The sequence below is a fragment of the Phyllobates terribilis genome, unplaced genomic scaffold, assembly GCF_046119375.1.
Source record: "Phyllobates terribilis strain yellow unplaced genomic scaffold, ASM4611937v1 Scaffold_7__3_contigs__length_470593459, whole genome shotgun sequence".
Taxonomy (NCBI): domain Eukaryota; kingdom Metazoa; phylum Chordata; class Amphibia; order Anura; family Dendrobatidae; genus Phyllobates; species Phyllobates terribilis.
This window is the reverse complement of record NW_027362767.1, coordinates 332936486-332955044: the sequence shown is the minus strand read 5'-3', so window position 1 is coordinate 332955044 and position 18559 is coordinate 332936486. Positions and strand designations below refer to the sequence as shown.

Here is an 18559-nt window from a genome sequence, read left to right as displayed (position 1 = left end):
GGATGGGTGATGCTGAGGAACAGCGGGGCTGGAGAGGTGAAAAGGGCTGATGGGCGGGAAGAATTATATATACAGTGTATATATATATATATATATATATATATATATATATATATATATACATACGATATATATATATATATATACATATATATACTATAGTATGTATATATACATTTATATTTTTATATATATATATACAGTACAGACCAAAAGTTTGGACACACCTTCTCATTTAAAGATTTTTCTGTATTTTCATGACTATGAAAATTATACATTCACACTGAAGGCATCAAAACTATGAATTAACACATGTGGAATTATATACTTAACAAAAAAGTGTGAAATAACTGAAAATATGTTATATATTCTTCAAAGTAGTCACCTTTTGCTTTGATGACTGCTTTGCACACTCTTGGCATTCTCTTGATGAGCTTCAAGAGGTAGTCACCGGAAATGTTTTTCACTTCACAGGTGTGCCCTGTCAGGTTTAATAAGTGGGATTTCTTGCCTTATAAATGGGGTTGGGAACATCAGTTGTGTTGTGTAGAAGTCTGGTGAATACACAGCTGATAGTCCTACTGAATACACTGTTAGAATTTGTATTATGGCAAGAAAAAAGCAGCTAAGTAAAGAAAAACGAGTGGCTATCATTGCTTTAAGAAATGAAGGTCAGTCAGTGTGAAAAATTGTGAAAACTTTGAAAGTGTCCCCAAGTGCAGTTGCAAAAACCATCAAGCGCTACAAAGAAACTGGCTCACATGAGGACCGCCCCATGAAAGGAAGACCAAGAGTCACCTCTGCTTCTGAGGATAAGTTTATCCGAGTCACCAGCCTCAGAAATCGCAGGTTAACAGCAGCTCAAATTAGACACCAGGTCAATGCCACACAGAGTTCTAGCAGCAGACACATCTCTTCAACAACTGTTAAGAGGAGACTTTGTGCAGCAGGCCTTCATGGTAAAATAGCTGCTAGGAAACCACTTCTAAGGACAGGCAACAAGCAGAAGAGACTTGTTTGGACTAAAGAACACAAGGAATGGACATTAGACCTGTGGAAATCAGTGCTTTGGTCTGATGAGTCCAAATTTGAGATCTTTGGTTCCAACCACTGTGTCTTTGTGCGACGCAGAAAAGGTAAACGGATGGACTCTACATGCCTGGTTCCCACCATGAAGCATGGAGGAGGAGGTGTGATAGTGTGGGGGTGCTTTGCTGGTAACACTGTTGGGGATTTATTCAAAATTGAAGGCATACTGAACCAGTATGGCTACCACAGCATCTTGCAGCTGCATGCTATTCCATCCGGTTTGCGTTTAGTTGGACCATCATTTATTTTTCAACAGGACAATGACCCCAAACACACCTCCAGGCTGTGTAAGAGCTATTTGACCAAGAAGGAGAGTGATGGGGTGCTACGCCAGATGACCTGGCCTCCACAGTCACCAGACCTGAACCCAATCGAGATGGTTTGGGGTGAGCTGGACCGCAGAGTGAAGGCAAAAGGGCCAACAAGGGCTAAGCATCTCTGGGAACTCCTTCAAGATTGTTGGAAGACCATTTCCGGTGACTACCTCTTGAAGCTCATCAAGAGAATGCCAAGAGTGTGCAAAGCACTCATCAAAGCAAAAGGTGGCTACTTTGAAGAACCTAGAATATAAGACATATTTTCAGTTGTTTCACACTTTTTTGTTAAGTATATAATTCCACATGTGTTAATTCATACTTTTGATGCTTTCAGTGTGAATGTACAATTTTCATAGTCATGAAAATACAGAAAAATCTTTTAATGAGGTGTGTCCAAACTTTTGGTCTGTACTGTATATATATGGGAAAATAGTATACATAATAATATCTTTCTCCAATCATCACGAGCAGAATTCCAAGATGTATCTAGCATGCACTAAACCAGAGGTGCCATCTACGAGTTTGTCAATATTTTGTAAGCTTTTTAGCACTTTATTCCCAGCCGTGTTTCATACACAGTCACTTTTCGTTCAGATTTTAGCAAGAAAAAAAGAATCAGCTAGCGTAATCTAAAATTGCATCTTATTAATGACATAATTATAGGCATTATACCCATTTGTTAAAATTCCCATGTAAACCTAGAAGCATTTCCACAGTGGGGTGTTTTGATCTTAAAATGAATTATTATGAATCTAGCAATTAGCACAGTGTGTTGTAGTGCTAAATACTTAGCTTGAAATTAATTAAAATATAATATTGCAGAAAAATAAATGCACACCCAGAGAAATATTAGTTTCACTGTTTTAGGTCTTAAAGGGGTTGTCCTCTTTCAAAAATCTTTTCTCTACATGCACAGATTGTTGTGGAAACAAAACAAACAAACTGAGCTTTAACTTACCCTTCCTGGGTCCAGTGCTGTGTTTCTGCCGTTGCCCGTCTCTGCTGTTTGGCTGTACGGGTAGTATCACATCACTGAGCTCTGTAGCTCTGCTACAGATGTAGATGGCATGATCCACTGAGGTCAGTGATTGGTTGCAGCCCTGTCTATGTGACATCAGCCAAACAACAGAGAACGGGCTATGGCACAAGCTATATTGTTACAGCAAACTTTTGCATGTACTGAAAAGTTTTCTGAAAGGGGACAACTCATTTACAGTGCCTACAAGTAGTATTCAACCCCCTGCAGATTTAGCTGGTTTGATAAGATGCAAATAAGTTAGAGCCTTCAAACTGCAAACGAGAGTAGGTTTTATGAACAGAAGCATAAATCTTACAAACCAAAAAGTTATGTTGCTCAGTTGAATTTTATTAAATTTTAAACATAAAAGTGTAGGTCAATTATTATACAACCCCTATGTTTAATATTTTGTGGAATAACCCTTGTTTGCAATTACAGCTAATAATCGTCTTTTATAAGACCTGATCAGGCCGGCACAGGTCTGTGGAGTTATCTTGGCCCACTCCTCCATGCAGATCTTCTCCAAGTTATCTAGGTTCTTTGGGTGTCTCATGTGGACTTTATTCTTGAGCTCCTTCCACAAGTTTTCAATTGGGTTAAGGTCAGGACACTGACTAGGCCACTCCAACACCTTGACTTTTTCCCTCTTGAACCAGGCCTTGGTTTTCTTGGCTGTGTGCTTTGGGTCGTTGTCTTGTTGGAAGATGAAATTACGACCCATCTTAAGATCCTTGATGGAGGAGCGGAGGTTCTTGGCCAAAATCTCCAGGTAGGCCGTGCTATCCATTTTCCCATGGATGCGGACCAGATGGCCAGGCCCCTTGGCTGAGAAACAGCCCCACAGCATGATGCTGCCACCACCATGCTTGACTGTAGGGATGGTATTCTTGGGGTCGTATGCAGTGCCATCCAGTCTCCAAACGTCACGTGTGTGGTTGGCACCAAAGATCTCGATCTTGGTCTCATCAGACCATAGAACCTTGAACCAGTCTGTCTCAGAGTCCTCCAAGTGATCATGAGCAAACTATAGACGAGCCTTGACATGACGCTTTGAAAGTAAAGGTACCATACAGGCTCGTCTGGAACGGAGACCATTGCGGTGGAGTACGTTACTTATGGTATTGACTGAAACCAATGTCCCCACTGCCATGAGATCTTCCCGGAGCTCCTTCCTTGTTGTCCTTGGGTTAGCCTTGACTCTTCGGACAAGCCTGGCCTCGGCACGGGAGGACACTTTCAAAGGCTGTCCAGGCCGTGGAAGGCTAACAGTAGTTCCATAAGCCTTCCACTTACGGATGATGCTCCCAACAGTGGAGACAGGTAGGCCCAACTCCTTGGAAAGGGTTTTGTACCCCTTGCCAGCCTTGTGACCCTCCACGATCTTGTCTCTGATGGCCTTGGAATGCTCCTTTGTCTTTCCCATGTTGACCATGTCTGAGTGCTGTTCACAAGTTTGGGGAGGGTCTTAAATAGTCAGAAAAGGCTGGCAAAAGAGATCTTTAATCCACACATGTGAAGCTCATTATTCTTGGTGCCTGAACTACTTCTTAATACTTTAGGGGGACCAAACAGAATTCTTGTGGTTTGAGGGGTTGAATAATAAATGACACTCTGAATTAACTTCTAACGTTTTTTTTTAAAAAAAAAAAATAAAAATTTGCTGCAGTGCATTTCCCACTTCCAGGCTGATCTACAGTACAAATGTCACAATGCCAAGTTAATTCCGCATGTGTCAACCAGCTAAATCTGCAGGGGGTTGAATACTACTTGTAGGCACTGTATATCCTAGTGAAAATACTTATGTAATATACACTGTATTTACTTATATATGTTTGCATGAATGATTAATATAGTTGATGTAAATATTGACAAATCAATTACAATTAATAGAGAAAATATAGTCTTGGTTTTATGATACCTTACACGTTGCAATCAGAAATTAATACCATATTTATATGTTTGGTCCTCTTAGGATAAACTTTCACACTCCTTATCTATGAACTATTCTAATATTTATGGCCACAACTGTTTATCCCTCTCCCATAGTAATAGTTCTGCGTTACGTCACTTGTCTCATCTATTGCATTATTTCTTTGTCTTGCTGTGTATAAATATGTGACTCTTCAGATTTTGTGTTATACCATGCCTGATAAAGAGACCTGAGTAGTTTTGAAAGCTTGCAATTTGTTACCATTTTTTCAGTTAGCCATTAAAAGGTATCAACCACTGAGGACTCTCAATTCTAAATATTTTTCTATCTACTGGCTAACACGGTACAAAGATATATATCTTTCCTGTAAGTAAAAAACATGTGTTTTTGCCCTGCATTTTTCCTGCCTAGAGATGCAGAAATTTCTGCACCAAATACTTAACGTGTGCACATACCCTTACAATCAGAGTAAATGTATGAAGCATTGTACAGTTTTTAGCATTAGTAGACAGAGTATTTCTGGACCAACAGAGATCCAGGTTCTGCAACAACTGGACTCATATGCCCTAGTAAAGATCAAGCCTAAACAGCGCCATCTTTGCATCCCAGAGATGGGACCGATCTGAATTATGACCTAAGATTAAGAAATCATGTACTATGTCCTGTAGAATGTCTGTAGCTACAAATGCAAATTGCCTCTTCAGAGAAGAAGAGGACTTGAACTTTAGCACCACCTATTGGAAGTAGCAATCCTAAAAGTCAATATCGACCCTTTAATGAGCCTTGCATTATGACTTAGGATAAAAGCCATACCAGAATCTCAATTTGCAGACACGGTGTTTCAGGGTGTTGCCCCTTGTCAGTGCAAAGTATGAGATCTAATTTGGCAGTATGAGAGGCTTCTGACTGGGATCTAAGGGGTAATATTTCTCATCTTCTCCTGAAGAGGCAATTTACATATTTAATTTCCCAGAGGAGCATTGCATGCCTTATAAGACTCCTCACACTGACATGCAAGGCATGTCACTCTCCACAAGGTGAAACGTAACTCTTTTGATCCCATGTAGCTACAAAGAAACATTTGTTATTGATGATATGAACTGTGCATGCGATAGCAATATAAGAATTTATGATCCAGTCTAAGGTGGACTTGACTTTTATGCTTTTAAGCCCTCACACCTTCTTCCTTGTGGGACAAATTTACCCCACCACTATACTGTTAGCACATGCTCAGATATAGACTTATTTTTGGTACAATCGAGATAAGAAAAGCTTACAATGTCTTCTACATGGCTAAGATGGTGCATGCAATTCTGGAGCAGGGAAGGGCAAGCACTAATGGTGCATTGTGTAACTGTTAGAGAGATGAGCTAGTGTCCTCGCTGCTCGAGTGACATCGGGGTGCTTGGGTACATACCGATCCTTGCTCAGAGTCCCCACATGTTTTGTCTTTGTTAGACAGCCATTAAACATGTGGGGATTGCTTGCCATACATGGTAATGCCATAGCCATGTTGACTACGGCATTACTGTGTATGGCAGGTAATCACCGGGGACTCGAGCTTGGCGCTTGAGCACCCATGGCACTCGATATGTATACAAGCATCCCAATGCCTTGTTCATCACTGATAGCTATATCTGAGTCCCCCAGAAATCAAAAAAATGGGGTCCCTTGACTGTTGTTTGGCAATCCAAAAAGATGAAAATTAGTTAAAAAGGAGGTCATCTATTCATAAGGCTTTCTCTGTTGTACAGTAGTTTCTCGATCTTGTGAAATGCTAGGCTCGTACTCCAAAACCCATAATTCTCAATGGAGAGATCCGCTTGCATACAGTATCTCCTCAGGAATGCTGAGTGAGGGATAGGGCTACCAATATTCCTGTGATAGGTAGGAATCCTGGAAATGCAGCCAGAAATTTATGGATAACACTTTTAAAAAAAATTACTCTTTTTAGTTTTATTACTGCCCTTGTGAGTGGTTCATCGTGGCAGTTCGACTCTCAAACCTCCAAAATTATGCAACTCTGTGTGATAATGTTTAATAATAACTGCACAATACATTATGGAATATTAGGTTTGCCAATTAATGTATAATCAGAAGCTTTCCAGTCCATTAAACCCCCACAATTAACAGCTATGTTAGAGCATCATTCACATACATTTGGGCTTGTCTGGTGCGGCTGCTCCATGATTGAGTAAAGCACCAATCCAGACCATTTACACAGGACTTTGCTGTGTTGGATATCACAGTTCTAGGTTGCATTGTTGATCCTTTTCCCTGCCAAAACTGGGGCCATTTTAATTTTTAGAGAAAAGTTTGAACAACCCTGTGACTATCCCAAAAAATCCACCATGACTGATATTTAATGGTGAATTGTAACACCTGAGAGACATAGCTCCATTTTTTTTTGCATGATAGTTAAAAGTAAGACATATGTGAGAGTTTTAGCAAAAACCCAATTTCTATTTGTAGTCAGTGTGTCATGCTGGAAAATGAAATACAGTTGTTCTCTGGTAAATCTAGCCAGGTGATAATGAAGAATAAATGCATTGTTTACTATACCCATCTGTTTTACGATTCAACACATTTATCATGAGGATGTGGAGGCCGCACAATTTACAGAGCGTTCCACCTTTTCACGCTCTAATTAATAACATAAAATACCTCAAGAATCATGTGTAGCCTTGGTGTAATCATTTCACAAGTTCCCAAATACTTAAAGAGGTTTATTATGTAAGAAAACCCCTTATCAAATGGTCTATAAAAAATTAGTCAAGTGCTATTTTTGGTCTTAAGGATCACCAGTGTCCATGGAATTTATTTTGACCTTGTATAATGATTGACGCTGCTCCGATGGTAAGAAAAGTCCATTTTGGGGTGCACCAAAAGTGAAATCTTTCCATATTTTGTCTTATGCCAATATTTGTTACAAAAGTTGTCCACAATTCTCTGGAGAATGGGCACCCACTATATATCCTATGCAATTCTTCTAGGGTGGTAGCCCCAGTACTTGAAATTCCTTTCTGTAATGAGGGAGTATTGGTTCAATAGTTGAATTTTTGAAAAATCTCTGTTTGCGTCCATTTTCCAATGAAGGGCAATTAAGCCAAATGAACATCATAGTTAGGCGACCTCCTCTGCCCAAGCAGCTCCCATTGTGATGGACTCAAGAAGTTCTTGTATTACATGGACAGCCATACGTCTCTATGTAGTACAACAAGTAGTTGTCTAGTCATGGTTCTCCCCAGCAAAATAAAGTGTTTGCATAGGTTGATGGGAAAAGGGTTGAGACAACACCCTTTATTCATGCCCACTTATAGGTCTCTAAATGGAGTAAGACTGTAAAACTCCTTAAAATGTTGCAAAACAATATCACAACTCAAAGTTGCGGAAAAAAAAATTGTGAGTTTTGGCCTTTGTACGCCAGTCCTACTGTAGCAGAGCTGGGGCTGGAAGGGTGGTGGTGAAGCCTATTCATCATATTCATCAGAATTTGTGCAACGAAAGTGGCATAGATTACGCTGAAAATATACACCAACTTGGCTGGAATAATATTTCTGTCGGAGGCCAATGCCCATTGTAAGACACGAAAAATTCATTAAGAGGCAAAAATAGAGAATGATAAACACATAAAAGAAATATTTATTGAGACCAAGCAACAACAGACATCGAAAATTAATGGTAAAAAAGTAACCAGCATACAGTAAACTGAAACCCGGTATGGATTTATTAAATCATATGGGGTCTATCTGCACATACTCCTCATGTTCATTATATCCACTTTTTTGTTTCTACCTTATTTTAGGGGAATAACTTAATTTATTAGATGACTCTATAATTTACCATTACCCTTGATGAAGCCATCTTAGAATAGCGATACACATGGGGGGACTTTTCCCCCTATTGGTATTTGATATTTGGATGCAATTTATTTTCTTTGCTTGCTAATGACTGCCATTAATGGACATGTTTGTCCATTGTACTTGCTTTGGTCTGTATTTGCATTGTTATTTATTTATTGTTGTCAGCACTTAGTATATTTTTTGCTGGGTGTTTCATTCTCTTTATATCTTTGGCAACCTTGTTATATACAGTTATATGAAAAAGTTTGGGCACCCCTATTAATCTTAAGCTTAATGTTTTATAAAAATTAGTGTTTTTGCAACAGCTATTTCAGCTTGATATATGTAATAACTGTTGGACACAGCAATGTTTCTGCCTTGAAATGAGGTTTATTGTACTACCAGAAAATGTGCAATCTGCATTCAAACAAAATTTGACAGGTGCATAAGTATGGGTACCCTTATCATTTTCTTGTTTTAAATACTCCTACCTACTTTTTACTGACTTACTAAAGCACTTTTTTTGGTTTTGTAACCTCATTGGGCTTTGAACTTCATGGCCAGGTGTGTGCAATCATGAGAAAAGCTACTTAAAGTGGCCACTTGCAAGTTGTTCTCCTGTTTGAATCTCCTCTGAAGAGTGGCATCATGGGCTCCTCAAAACAACTGTCAAATGATCTGAAAACAAAGATTATTCAACATAGTTGTTCAGGGGAAGGATACAAAAAGCTGTCTCAGAGATTTAACCTGTCAGTTTCCACTGTGAGGAACATAGTAAGGAAATAGAAGAACACAGGGACAGTTCTTGTTAAGGCCAGAAGTGGCAGGCCAAGAAAAACATCAGAAAGGCAGAGAAGAAGAATGGTGAGATCAGTCAAGGACAATCCTCTGACCACCTCCAGAGAGCTGCAGCATCAACTTGCTGCAGATGGTGTCACTGTGCATCGGTCAACTATACAACGCACTTTGCACAAGGAGAAGCTGTATGGGAGAGTGATGCGAAAGAAGCCGTTTATGCCAGCACGCCACAAACAGAGTCGGCTGAGGTATGCAAAAGCACATTTGGAAAAGCCAATTTATTTTTGGAAGAAGGTCCTGTGGACTGATGAAACCAAGATTGAGTTGTTTGGTCATACAAAAAGGCGTTATGTATGGTGGCAAAAAAACACAGAATTCCAAGAAAAACACTTGCTACCCACAGTAAAATTTGATGGAGGTTCCATCATGCTTTGGGGCTGTGTGGCCAATGCCGGCACCGGGAATCTTGTTAAAGTTGAGGGACGCATGGATTCCATTCAGTATCAGCAGATTCTTGACAATAATGTTCAAGAATCAGTGACAAAGTTGAAGTTATACAGGGGATGGATCTTTCAGCAAGACAATGATCCAAAACACCGCTCCAAATCTACTCAGGCATTCATGCAGAGGAACAATTACAATGTTCTGGAATGGCCATCCCAGTCCCCAGACCTGAATATCATTGAACATCTGTGGGATCATTCGAAGAGGGTTGTCCATGCTCGGCAACCATCAAACTTAACTGAACTGGAATTGTTTTGTAAAGAGGAATGGTCAAAAATACCTTCATCCAGGATCCAGGAACTCATTACAAGCTACAGGAAGCGACTAGAGGCTGTTATTTTTGCAAAAGGAGGATCTACTAAATATTAATGTCACTTTTCTGGTGAGGTGCCCATACTTATGCACCTGTCAAATTTTGTTTGAATGCAGATTGCACATTTTCTGTTAGTACAATAAACCTCATTTCAAGGCAGAAACATTACTGTGTCCAACAGTTATTACATATATCAAACTAAAATAGCTGTTGCAAAAACACCAATTCTTATAAAACATTAAGCTTAAGATTAATAGGAGTGCCCAAACTTTTTCATATAACTGTATTTTATCACTACGGGGTTACCTCCTGGTCTATATGTGTCCAGACCAGAGGTTTGAGTTGCTTACCGTATACTGGTTGTTTTTTTACTCTAAAGCTGTTTTTAATATTTTTTTAGATGTTTGTTGCTCAATAAATATTTTCTAGAAGTGCGGCCTTCCATGTGTTTTCATTTTTCTCCTCTTTTGTGTGTCTTATAGAGTATGTTCTTTACACACTGGCTAGCACACTAGGTTTATTGGTACTTTGGACTTTAGGCCTATTGTTACTTTATATGTTATTTTGTACTGTACTGTCTTTATTGTCTGTACATGTTCCCGCTTAATTGTAAAAGGCTGCGAAATATATTGTCTTTATTGTCTGTACATGTCTCCACTTACTTATAAAGTGCTGCGGAATATATTGGCGCTATATAAATAAAATTACTATTGTTATTCAGGTGTGCTCCTCTACTCTTGAATTTGGAGCATCCTACTCCAGTGCAAAACACCATTGTTAATGAATTGGGGCCAATGTTACTAGTCTTACCTTTAGTTATATAAAAGCTGCCTAAAACCATGTTAACAATATGTGTACAATGGACAACGTGATTATATATATTTGACATTGTGTCTCTTATACTTTTGCAGAGTTCTTTCAAGACCTTAACACAGTGATGGACCCCTTAACTCAACACAGTACCATGACTGACCTGGTCCGCTACGTTCGGCAAGGACTTCACTGGCTTCGCGTTGAATCTCAATTATTGTAGTGTCTGCTTTACCCATCACACATTTTCATACATTCTACCTCTACCAGCAAAAAAAAAGACTTTAGCTGGTGGAAATCCACTCATTACCTTGACTTCAACTTTTTTCTATAATGTCTGTTGGAAGTGAATTTTATCATCATTGGAAATTCAGATCACATCGTAGCATTAACCGATTCAACCATTAATTTACAAATCTTTAATATGCCTTTTGTCTCTTGGATCCATTCCTACGTGCTTTATGAAACGGTACATTTTTAAAGATATTATTTTTAGTCTTCACTGCCTTTACTTAAGAACATGATGCACTTTGTGAAGATTTGGAACAAAAACGTCTTCATTTGCGCAAGTGTTTTATAAAAACACTTTAATTGGGAAGAAATATTTGAAGTATTATGTTCAATGGAGCTTTGCGATTTACTTTGGCAAGAAGTAGAGTGGATATTGTTTACCCTCGGTTCTTCTGTAAGGTTTACATAAGAATATATTGAATAATTCTGGAGAAACATTAGTGAGGAATCAGTGTTAAAGCCTATGATGAAGGATATACTATCAAAAGGATCTTTTTTTTTAATAAACTGTATACTAGTGAACCCCAGCAAGCCAATCCTGGCTACAACAGCTTTATTTTCTGGAATTTCAAATGTGTCTCTCTAGTTTTCCGCATTGCAGTTTCTTGCATGAAACTTTCATTTACAAATGTTCCCAAAAATGTACAATGATAGAAAAGAAAAAGAGTGAAGATATGACAGTAGTGCGGATTTATTACCAATATACCACTATCCTTGATTACCCCACTCTTATCTCCATTCTCTTTTGCAACACACATGAATCTAAGAGATCGGTACACCGGTGGACCACCAGATGCCATCTTTGGAATTTTTTTTTTCCAAATTGCGGGATAGTGCAAAATGCAGCTTGTAAATTCAATATATCCAGAAATCTGAGAAATCAATGTTGAAATTCACTAAAGGATAATGGAGATACATGGGGCATCTGGGTGATATCATGCTAATGTGTAAGTACAGTAATACAAGACGATCAAATTGTTGCAACTTATTATTTTGCAGTTGATTAGGTTCTTGGCGTTACTGTATATTGCATTGGTAGTTATATAAGTGCAATGTCATTTGAGTGAATGAAGTTGTTACAATTGAATATCTAGTGAATAGGTCACCTTTTTAGCATCTGTCGAGTAGTAATGTGCAGTTTCACCGCTTCTCCGCAAGATTTTTTCTGTATTATGTATTTACGTTTTGCCAAAGTGGATTTTATTCTACCGTATCTCAGAAGGAACTCATATGATGAAGCAGTCATTACATCTGCAGATGCCATATCAAATGATAGTTTACTACTTAAGGGTCATCTACTATATAAATATGATATCAAATTTTTCTTAGATCATACAAAATTTTAAAAAGTCGAACTGGAATAATTAAAAAAAAATGTTTTTGTGTCTAGATATAGTCATCTGGCCCTTCTGGGGCTCTCTTGAAAACTTCTCAGAACATCCCACATCCAAGTGGCTTCTCATGTACCGATTCAAAATGGCTGCGATGCTTAAAAGTGGGAAGTAGTGCACTGCCCATGTACAAGACGATCCAGATGGTGGTAATAAATGACTGAACTTGTGTGACCATTGGCACTCGAAATATTAGGCTGATCTTCTGAGATGTAACCAAGAGATCACCAGTGGATAGTATTAAATGGAATGCAACAGCAATTTTATTGAAAACTTTTTAAACATTTTTGTGATCTGACAGAGAAATGTAGTACTTAAAAGGAATCTGTCACTAGTTTTTTAATACCTAATTTGAGAGCAGCATAATGTAGGAAAGGAGACCCTGATTGCAGTGATGTGTCACTTACTGGGCTGCATAGTCTACTTTTTATAAAAACACAACAGGAGATTATCCCTAAAGACCAATAACCCTCCTGCCATCTAGTCCAACCACGCCCTTATCACTGATTGGCAGCTTTCTGCCTATGCCCAGTGTACGCAGAAAGCTGCCAAAGGGCTCAGTGTTCAGATAACTGGTAGATCTGCAGTAGATAAAACAGCTTTCAATTAAATTTGCAGCACTCAGTAAAGTAAGTAATACATCGCTAGATTCAGGGTCTCTGCCACTGAATCATGCTTCTTTCAAAACCTGGTGACAGATTCCCTTTAATGGAACAACCTCATTCATAAATATCTGACTTGGAAGACATTGAGATATCTACAACATAGTATTACATCATGAATTCCTAGTAAATTATTTAGGACTTATGTATTGGCTACCTCCCAGTGGAAGGTAGAAAATGAAGTGATTGAAATAAGTTATTAAAATTATTATGTATTCATAAATTACCTCAGACTTCAGTTTATAAACCAAATGTGCTTGATTGCACACATCACCTGTTGAATTTTAACGTACGTTTGTAGATGTGTTGCTTAAAAATAAAGCACAAAAATGCGAAATGGTAAGGGGTTAGTCTTTAGGTTTTTATTTATTCGTTTCTACTTTTACAGCTGCATTATCACAGTGTACATCATGTAATTGACATTCAAATTTCTAAGCCATTTCTAGGCGTCGATTGTCGGGTTGTCACTTGATACGTAACTCTCATGATTGTAGCAATGAGCAAGTATAAAAACCACTATGGCTTATCTTTATGTTGCCTGGGGGCCTGAAAGCTCTTGGGGGTTTGCACTTAACACTAATGTCAGTTAGGCAGGTTATACCCTTGTCCCTGTTGGAAAAAAATCACCAAGAGAGTTGGATTTATCCTATACATATATTCAGGCATATATCTACTGTCAGAAAACTGGTAGATTTTCATTGATGCCTCAGGGTAAAAGCTTAGCGATGATGAATTTATGATAAAGACTAAAAGTATGGTTTTAACCAGAGTGAGCTGGTACTGAAGATTATAGATATAGGTGTAGACGACAGGTCATAACAGGTGTCTCTAAGCAACATATCATTGACGCTAAATAATTAGTAGATACCGTATATATTATAGACATCACATGCCTAAATGTTACTAAACTCTTTGTTCAAGTATTATGGGAGCACTCACTTTCTGATGAAATCTTTAAAGAGGTTATTCACTACTTTTGCATTGATTAAGATAGGTCATCAGTGTCTGATCGGCCGAGGTCCAACACCCAGCACTGTCGTCGATCATTTGTTATCGGTGTCTGTGGTGGCCGCTGGCCAGAAGTATTCTCTTGCCGAGCTGCTCAGTCTACTTGTATTGGCTGCCGCAGGGTACTGCACATCCGCCTCCTGTTGACTTGAATAGGAAGTGGATGTGCAGTACCAAGCCCCGGTCACTACAAGGAGACAGAGAAGTTCGGCAAGTGATCAGTTGATCGGTGGGGGTGTTGGACCCCAGCCGATTAGACATTTATGACCTATTCATCAATGAAAAAGTAGTGGACAACCTTTTTAATACTCCTTAAACTAGCCCCTGTTTTTTACCCCAGCACCCCAGGGGTGTAAATAGTAGATTCCAGTGTCCACAGTGTCTCTTATACTTAAGATAACCGTGTTCATGTGATCAACTTTCAAAAAAGCCTCCTCTTCTGCTCAGATGATGAAACCTTACTCAGGACACAGACAGGTATAAAAACCTCCTGTATCTTCAGTCACTTGGGTAAATCACTTGACTGCACCATTTTACTCACTATAGATGTATGGTCCAAGTTGTCTACCAGATCCGAGAGCAGCGAAGGGTCTAGAGTCAGGGTGTTGCAGTAAGAAACGAGGGAAGATAGGGTTCTCTCTTCCAGTACATGCCACTTTATGAGATTTTAGAGAGTTCATCAGAAAGTGCCCAACTCCTTTAATAGGGTATAATTGATATTAAGTTATGTAACCAAAAAGTGTATATTAATGGGTGGTCCTACACCTAACATTTGAAGACTGGCTTTGTCACTCCAGTAGCAAACCCCATAAATTACTATCCAGCTAGGATTCAGTTCTTGATCACAATCACATACATGCTTCCATGTGATGGACCATTTGACGTGTATAAGGAATTCTAGGGAAGAATACATGCATTATTTGGCTTGTAATAGATGCACACAGAAGTTTAGTGCCAAATGGATAAATAGATTAAATAGGCTTTGGGGCCATATTGGAGATCAACATAACACATAGCCATAGTATTGCCTCTGAACATGAGATATAACACAAGCATGGATTCAACTGAAAAAAGGGTTGAAAAATATCCAGAATTCACTCAACAGGATAACATTCAGTCTTCATTTTGGTTAAAAACGATGAGAAGAAGTGATGCATCTAATATGTGTTTATACTGAGCACAAGTAGTGATTCCTGTAAAGTATTCTAGTTAATTACCTGTGGTCTTAGTTCCATGACTTTTTCAACACCAAGTAATGTAATAGTCTGGGGTGATGAAATATTCATGTACTGGCTGAACTAGTTCAGTTCTGTACTGAATGTTTATTCGACACATTCAAAGAAGGCATCAGATGTGGTGATGATGAATATGAATCGGTGTTACTGCTCAACTTGTACAAATCTGGCTCCAGCTCTTCACTTTAATAATCCTAACTGATAAATTATACTATTGACCTGTACCCAGCTACACGAGCGTTAAGTGCATATCTCCTGTTGCATTAATGGCTGCTGTGGCAACCAAAGGAATAATCACAGCAATACGAACATTCCTAGAGACTGTTTCTCTAAATTATTTAGTACTGACAGTGCCTGTACGCTTCAGAATACCATTAACCCTTGTTATGTTTGGCAGTTTGGCCATATTTATTATTTATTACAGTGAGGGCAGTTTTTTTACAGACCAATTTCCTCTAAAATAGAAAAAAGTCTGGATATATTTCCTTGGGTTGTCCTGTTCTGTCAAGTTTTGAAAATTCTTAGCAGAGTAGCTAGTCTCTATCTCACCTGCTTCATAACAGTCGTTGACTGCCCTAGCCTTATATCCAAATCCCTAGGTCAAGGCAAGGTTCCTCTCTTTTGGTACTTAACACATGCCATACTGGTTATGCCATTGGAAAACACTATGGCAAAATAAAGGACTTGCCAACTCTCCTAAAACCTCAAGGAGGTTCAGGAAAAATGGTGAATCTTTAGGACTTCAGCAAGAGTTGGCACATCACTTTGGTGCCATTGAACCCCCTCAGAAAGCATTGCTTCAATGAAGTCTCTTATGTACAATGTCAAGATTCTCCATCATTAGATGGAGCCCCACTGTCCATTCAGGGAGGGGAAATGAGTTTTGGAAAGAAGTAAAAAAGCATGGTCTAAGTAAGGGGATCTGGTTTGTGGGGGTGGAAGGGACAGATTTTAGTCATTGTATTTTGCACTGATACAATCTACTGGAACCATCTTTATATATAGAGGCAAGAAGTGCATCATTATAGCTTCTACAGAGGCTATTTTCCCAAATATTTGCTTGTAAATCTGCCATATTATGCGGCATTGTGGGAGATGATGTTGTAGCCTTTTTGTATCCAGAAAATCTAGATCAATATTCCCCGACTCAAGTCCTCAAGAGCCACCAGCAGATCATGTTTTCGTGATTCCATCACCTGTGCAATTCTAAAGAAATCCAGAAAACATGACCTGTTGGTGGCTCTTGAGGACTGGAATTGGAGAACACTGATCTAGATAATGATCTATTCAGCTGATGTGATGATGGCCATTTTGGTTTTTATATAGTTCCAATAAACAGAAGTAGTAAATATAGAACATAAAGCTTGAATTTTCAGCAACTTGACAGAAAAGGTCGACTAATAATTAATGGTAATGTATTGAATGAGAAAGTCTCCTTAAGTGATTTCTTTGCGAATTGCTGGTTTACACGGCCATATAATCATGTATATATTTAAGCATTATTCTGTACTATATTTAACGATCGCTCATCAGATGTTTTTTTAGGTGTATTAATATTAAATATTATGGGGTGTTTCGCACATCAGTGTTGTTATTAATTACCACCGATCAGAATTTAGCTTCGTGTCTGGATTAGCAAATGCTGTCCTGATACAGGACTTTGCTGTCTGGGAAAATTCTGAATAAGCTTTATTATGTTGGTTTATGGTCGCCTCCCGATGAACAATGGAAACTGTCCTCAACGTTACATATTCCATTGGTTAGTGTTCAGTATTGTATTTTCTAGCTGGAAAAAAACATGTTACCTTTATGACGTGTTAATTACTGTAAAATATCTGTAGTATTTATTTTAGTATTAGATACTTAGTAAGGATAGCACCATTGCAATTTCTTATCCTAATGATGTAACTTCAAAATAGGCATTTATAATGTAGCTTTTCCTAATGCTTAAAAGCATATCATCCCCAGGTAATAAGAGTTACGTGTTCATGAATGATCCTCTTCTCTTAATCTTCACAGTATTTCTCCTGCTTGAGCAGAACCTTGCTCTGCAGACATGCTCTTCACTCTCTGTAACGGCAAAAAGGAAGTTGTATCTTGACCAAATGTATCAATCATCTCTGGTTCTATCATCTACCCTTCTTGTAGGCCTCATTCAGATGTTTAGTTTTTTTTTGTGTACAAGAAAAAAAAAGCTGAATTTTTTTCATCTGTGTGCTGGATCCGATCTTCATCCATTGTTGGTCCATGTGTCCATTTTTACCATTAATGTAACATCCAATTTTTTTGTATGCGAAACAAAAAAAAACAATTCCACTCCTCTCCCACCCAGTAGACAGCACCTGGATGACACAAATACATCAATGTGCTGTTTGATTTTCTTTCACAACTCATTGACTTGAATGGGCGAGTTTGATCCATGATTCAGATCAAAAATGGACATGTCTCCATTTTTTTTTTGCAGATGCTCTATAAAAAAAACAGGGATTTATGAACAGCTCACTTAAACTATAAAAGATAAACACCAGTGTATGATGAAAAATGGATGTCTGAATGAGGTCCAGGTCTTAGCTATGATCAATTCTTTGGTCAGTAGGGAAAGGAAAGGAGGGTATTCGGTGCTGTTGATGAGGATCCAAACGAACAATCAAATGAAAGTTCCATAAGCCAGATAAGGTGTAGATGTGGTTTTATTTTCAATGCGTTTCAAAGTCATCCAACTTCTCCATCAGGAAAAAAACAGGACAATGAAAGTGATGGAGAGTTTATTTTTTATTGTCCTGTTTTTTTCCTGATTAAGAAGTCGGATGACTTCAAAATGCGTTGAAAATAAAACCATATCTACACCTTAGCTGGCTCGTGGAACTTTCATTTGAATCCTCATCAACAGCACAGAATATCCATCTTTCCTTCCCCTACTGACCAACTACTTGTTGTGGGGGCTCCAGGAGTTGTTCTACATGCGGTTTATGTATTGTGTCTCACGCAACTGAACCAAGTGAGTGTAACCTCTTTCACCTATACCAGTGGTTGTCGGTTAAAACCCTGTTGCACTTTTCGGGTTCCTAGCTATTCATCCATGATCAATGCTTTTTGATAATAGTGCAGATTAGTTTTTTTTAGCAATACCTCCATTGCAGTTTTAAACCCTCGCATAGGGCACTTTAATTCTTTTATAGGTAGTCTCTAAAAGGAGTTTCATAATATTCCTTCCTTTCGTCTCATTTCTGCAAAATGGTAGAAAACATTTAGAAATCTCAGTTAAGTACCTTTGCCTATGACAAAAATGTTTAAAATCTCCTCAAAGTGGAAGGTTGTAATAGGTAAGCATGTTCATCTGTACATCAGTTC

The 18559-nt window shown here is 38.5% G+C and overlaps 1 protein-coding gene across 2 annotated transcripts in view; it reads left to right on the top strand.

Moving 5' to 3' along the window:
* The window catches only part of AFF2 (ALF transcription elongation factor 2), a 692736-nt gene extending 674833 nt beyond the window's left edge, over positions 1 to 17903 (top strand). For both annotated transcript variants that reach the window (XM_073641227.1, XM_073641226.1), the window contains exon 21: positions 10723 to 17903. In XM_073641227.1, coding sequence (XP_073497328.1) covers positions 10723 to 10844 — 122 coding nt within the window. In that variant the 3' untranslated portion in view covers positions 10845 to 17903. The remainder of the gene's footprint in view (positions 1 to 10722) is intronic.
* The last annotated feature ends 656 nt before the right edge of the window (positions 17904 to 18559 follow it).